The following is a 4,959-nucleotide window of genomic DNA, read 5'->3' on the forward strand; positions in this document are numbered from 1 at the left end:
ACGAGATAAACATAATATATCTTTTAAATGTCCTTAGAATAGTTAATTTTACAATATAGAAAAATGTTGATGTAATATTGGACAACTTGAACAATCAATATGTTTTCTAAAATAACTTTATCAAAATATTATACATGAAACTTTGCGAACACATTGTTAGGATATAACAAATTTGTTTCTAATGTTTTATGAATAAATTAGATGGAAATCTCTGATTAAAATAATCTATTTCTAAAATCTCAAGGTCACTCTTTAAATGCAAAAATTGGGAACGCATTTGTTAGGCTATAACAAATGCGTTCCCAATTTTTGCATACTAAAGGAGAATTTAGAGGATAATTAAGATCAATTTGAAACTAAACCAATTTATAATGTTACAGATGCCCATCCCGAAGACCGATCACGAATTATGTAGTATCGGTGGGTTGTATTCGGGATGGTCATGCCTCTGGGTAATTTAAGTCGGAACCTGTCATTTCCTTCTCTTAAAATGACTTCACCGTTTGGTGTCATCAAAAGAATTTCGAATTTACGATTTTTGGGTAGCCTATCAATTCTGGTTTTTTTAGCTTGAATTTGTGGTGGACGACAGGGTCGAGCAAAGCCTGACGTTCGTGGTTGGCTAGGCAAAATCTTGTCTATCACAACAACACGTGAGGTGCTCGGTGTTGGATCAGATGTACAAGATTTTTCCTGAGCCTGGCTTTTGACGATTATTGATGGTCTTTCAAATGACTGAGGATTGGTAGCGACAGGTTTGCTGCTAATAATTTTAGGTTGAGTGGGTACCATCCTGCTTTTCCCCTTAGTGTGGAGGCTGCACACATTAGCATCAGAAAAGCAGGACTTTTCACAACGCTCACCTTTTTTCACCCCTTTTTGGAAAATATAAGAACATTGTGGCTTGGGCTTAAATGCAGCTCGTCTTTTGGCCATGAGTTTTACCAATTTTTCAGAAGGGTTTGAATGGGGGGGAAGGGATTCTTTTGAGGATTCAGTTTTAGTAAAGAGTTTTCTAACAACGGTGGGTGCAGCAGGGAGGGATTTGGGTGGGGGGTTTGGAATGGTAATTTCAGGAGAATCTATGTCAGGCATTTGGTTCGAGGAGGAATTTAAATTAGGAAGAGTTAGGCTATGTGGTTGAGGTTTTGGAGATGGCTTACGTTTGGGAGTGGATGGCTTTTCTGGAGATTTAATAGGAGATAGCAAGGAGAGAATTATGGGAGAGAGAAGCATGGATAGAGGGGACTTAATTGTTTGATTTTTGGGCGATGACGTAGAAGAAGAGGACGAGGACGATGAAGAAGACGAGGAAGATGATGACGAAGAAGAAGAAGAGGAAGACGATGAATCAGACCGTTTCTTCGACGAAGTGTTACCAGAAGAAGGTTTCTTCAATCTATCTTCAAACAAAGCAGAAGAAGATCCTGGCTGCGAAAGAGTCTTGGCGGCAAGGGAAGATTGAGTTGATATTGTAGTTGTTTTCTTTGCATCGTCAGACAAAGCAGATGAAGAGGATCCCGGCTGCGACAGAGTCTTGCCTGGCTGCGAAAGAGTCTTGGCGGCAGATGAAGAGGATCCCGGCTGCGACAGAGTCTTGTTGACCAGGGTTTCAGAAGGAGTTGATGATTTCATCTTCTTAACACCTCCAGTCAACGCCTCCTGAAGTTTAGATCTCTTCATGCCTGCCACTGGCTTCATTGGCTTGGTAGTCTTTCTTAAGCAGGGGTCCATGGCTTTTCTGCAGGCTGGCAACAGAATGATGTTATTAACCAATATGCTCTCTCATTTATACCCACCCTAAGTGGTGGGGGATATAGATAGACAGAGTGGGGGAAGATATGAGTGTGGTAAAGAGGTGGGGGAATAAGTACATCTAAAAGGAGGAGTTGCATGTGGGCAGAGAAACTATTTTAAAGATAAAGTTTCAAACAACCAATAATACAAGTAGGTCAAGGTCATTAGTTATTTAAAAAAAAACATGCAAAGATTCAAACCACTAACACCAAGTCACAACTACTAAAGCAAATTATCTAGCAAGAAAGACTAAACAGTACATGCATGAAGAACTTTTAGACATATAACATAGGCAAGGGCTTGAAAGGAGCAGCTTGGGTTTACCATTGCTGTATGTTAAGGAAGGGTAGAAATGCGACTTGGTTTGACCACTGTCGCATGTTCAGGAAGGATTTAAATACAACTTGGTTTTACCACTGTTGTATGTAAAGGAAGGATAGAAATGCAACTTGGTTTGACCACTGTCGCATGTTCAGGAAGGATTTAAATACAACTTGGTTTTACCACTGTTGTATGTAAAGGATGGATAGAAATGCAACTTGGTTTGACCACTGTCGCATGTTCAGGAAGGATTTAAATACAACTTGGTTTTACCACTGTTGTATGTAAAGGATGGATAGAAATGCAACTTGGTTTGACCACTGTCGCATGTTCAGGAAGGATTTAAATACAACTTGGTTTTACCACTGTTGTATGTAAAGGATGGATAGAAATGCAACTTGGTTTGACCACTGTCGCATGTTCAGGAAGGATTTAAATACAACTTGGTTTTACCACTGTTGTATGTAAAGGATGGATAGAAATGCAACTTGGTTTGACCACTGTCGCATGTTCAGGAAGGATTTAAATACAACTTGGTTTTACCACTGTTGTATGTAAAGGATGGATAGAAATGCAACTTGGTTTGACCACTGTCGCATGTTCAGGAAGGATTTAAATACAACTTGGTTTTACCACTGTTGTATGTAAAGGATGGATAGAAATGCAACTTGGTTTGACCACTGTCGCATGTTCAGGAAGGATTTAAATACAACTTGGTTTTACCACTGTTGTATGACAAAGATTCATTCAAACCCTAGATAGACAAGGGTTTGAAAGGAGACAGAACATGATGTGTACCGTGCGAGTACACAAGATGTAGTGAGGTTTGAAAGAGATTCAACTAGTTTTGTGCGCTCTGGTGGGGGGTTGGACTAAGTGGAGGCGTGGTCTACTCAGCCAATCACAGGACAGGTAGCGTAGTGGGGACGGGGCTTGCTGGAGGCGTGGTCTACCCACCCAATCAAAGGATATGAGGTGTAGTGGGGGACTAGCAAGAGCAGCCATTAATTATTAATATTTATTTTGATATTAATATTATTTGAAAGATAGCGGAATAGCCGTTTTAATAATCCAAAACAAGATACGTGATTTTATAATGCTTATGGAGATGCAAATTACAATTTAAAATATATTTTTTGGCTTAAGAATGTTCAATAATACAAGAAACAATATTAGTTGGGTCTCAAGAACGAGATATGAAGTAAATTAAATTATTAACCGAGCTAAGTAAAATAAACACATAACAATCGTAGCATTTTACAAATACTATTAACTAAAATATATTTAGTTGTACATGTATTTTTTAAGGAAAGATTACAAAGAGATAGAAACCATCTGAACTATGCGTAAACTAAGATTTTTCAAATAATTACCTGTAGTAAATCAGGAATACTCCGTGTTTCAAGTAAAGCTGCGTTAGTTAACTCTAGAAGAAAAAAAAACACATTAAGCAATTAAGTATTAGAACCATTTTATATGTTTATTTTGAGAAGAACAAATCATATGTTAAGAAAATCGTATAAAAAACAACCAATTTAATCGAGCTATATTTTAATAAAGTCAGCAACTGACTATGAGAAGTACCTTGATTAATATTATAATTTAAGAGCATAACAAAAAGTGAAACAATTCATGTACGTGAGAAAGCAATTTGAGATAAAAGAACAAAGAATAATTTAATATAAATACTATTAACTAAAATATATTTAGTTGTACATGTATTTTTTAAGGAAAGATTACAAAGAGATAGAAACCATCTGAACTATGCGTAAACTAAGATTTTTCAAATAATTACCTGTAGTAAATCAGGAATACTCCGTGTTTCAAGTAAAGCTGCGTTAGTTAACTCTAGAAGAAAAAAAAACACATTAAGCAATTAAGTATTAGAACCATTTTATATGTTTATTTTGAGAAGAACAAATCATATGTTAAGAAAATCGTATAAAAAACAACCAATTTAATCGAGCTATATTTTAATAAAGTCAGCAACTGACTATGAGAAGTACCTTGATTAATATTATAATTTAAGAGCATAACAAAAAGTGAAACAATTCATGTACGTGAGAAAGCAATTTGAGATAAAAGAACAAAGAATAATTTAATATAAATACTATTAACTAAAATATATTTAGTTGTACATGTATTTTTTAAGGAAAGATTACAAAGAGATAGAAACCATCTGAACTATGCGTAAACTAAGATTTTTCAAATAATTACCTGTAGTAAATCAGGAATACTCCGTGTTTCAAGTAAAGCTGCGTTAGTTAACTCTAGAAGAAAAAAAAACACATTAAGCAATTAAGTATTAGAACCATTTTATATGTTTATTTTGAGAAGAACAAATCATATGTTAAGAAAATCGTATAAAAAACAACCAATTTAATCGAGCTATATTTTAATAAAGTCAGCAACTGACTATGAGAAGTACCTTGATTAATATTATAATTTAAGAGCGTAACAAAAAGTGAAACAATTCATGTACGTGAGAAAGCAATTTGAGATAAAAGAACAAAGAATAATTTAATATAAATACTATTAACTAAAATATATTTAGTTGTAAATGTATTTTTTAAGGAAAGATTACGAAGAGATAGAAACCATCTGAACTATGCGTAAACTAAGATTTTTCAAATAATTACCTGTAGTAAATCAGGAATACTCCGTGTTTCAAGTAAAGCTGCGTTAGTTAACTCTAGAAGAAAAAAAAAACACATTAAGCAATTAAGTATTAGAACCATTTTATATGTTTATTTTGAGAAGAACAAGTCATATGTTAAGAAAATCTTATAAAAAACAACCAATTTAATCGAGCTATATTTTAATAAAGTCGGCAACTGACTA

General features: G+C 34.7%; 1 protein-coding gene across 1 annotated transcript; it reads right to left on the reverse strand.

The window, feature by feature from the left end:
• Nucleotides 1-366: 366 nt before the first annotated feature.
• LOC128996699 (uncharacterized protein DDB_G0271670-like) lies at nucleotides 367-3,546 on the reverse strand. Its single transcript, XM_054422142.1, has 2 exons — nucleotides 3,492-3,546; nucleotides 367-1,748 (listed from the first exon to the last, which is right to left on the reverse strand). The coding sequence occupies exon 2, from the start codon at nucleotides 1,732-1,734 to the stop codon at nucleotides 367-369; it is 1,368 nt and encodes a 455-aa protein (XP_054278117.1). The 5' UTR covers nucleotides 1,735-1,748; nucleotides 3,492-3,546.
• Between the last annotated feature and the right edge of the window lie 1,413 nt (nucleotides 3,547-4,959).

This window comes from Macrosteles quadrilineatus, unplaced genomic scaffold (assembly GCF_028750875.1).
Source record: "Macrosteles quadrilineatus isolate MER2022 unplaced genomic scaffold, UCM_ALF_1.0 Scaffold_1__1_contigs__length_201487025, whole genome shotgun sequence".
Lineage (NCBI taxonomy): Eukaryota > Metazoa > Arthropoda > Insecta > Hemiptera > Cicadellidae > Macrosteles > Macrosteles quadrilineatus.

Bases quoted from the DNA above. Each gene is read 5' to 3' on its own strand.
- LOC128996699 (XM_054422142.1), bottom strand. From the start codon at position 1,734: ATGGACCCCTGCTTAAGAAAGACTACCAAGCCAATGAAGCCAGTGGCA.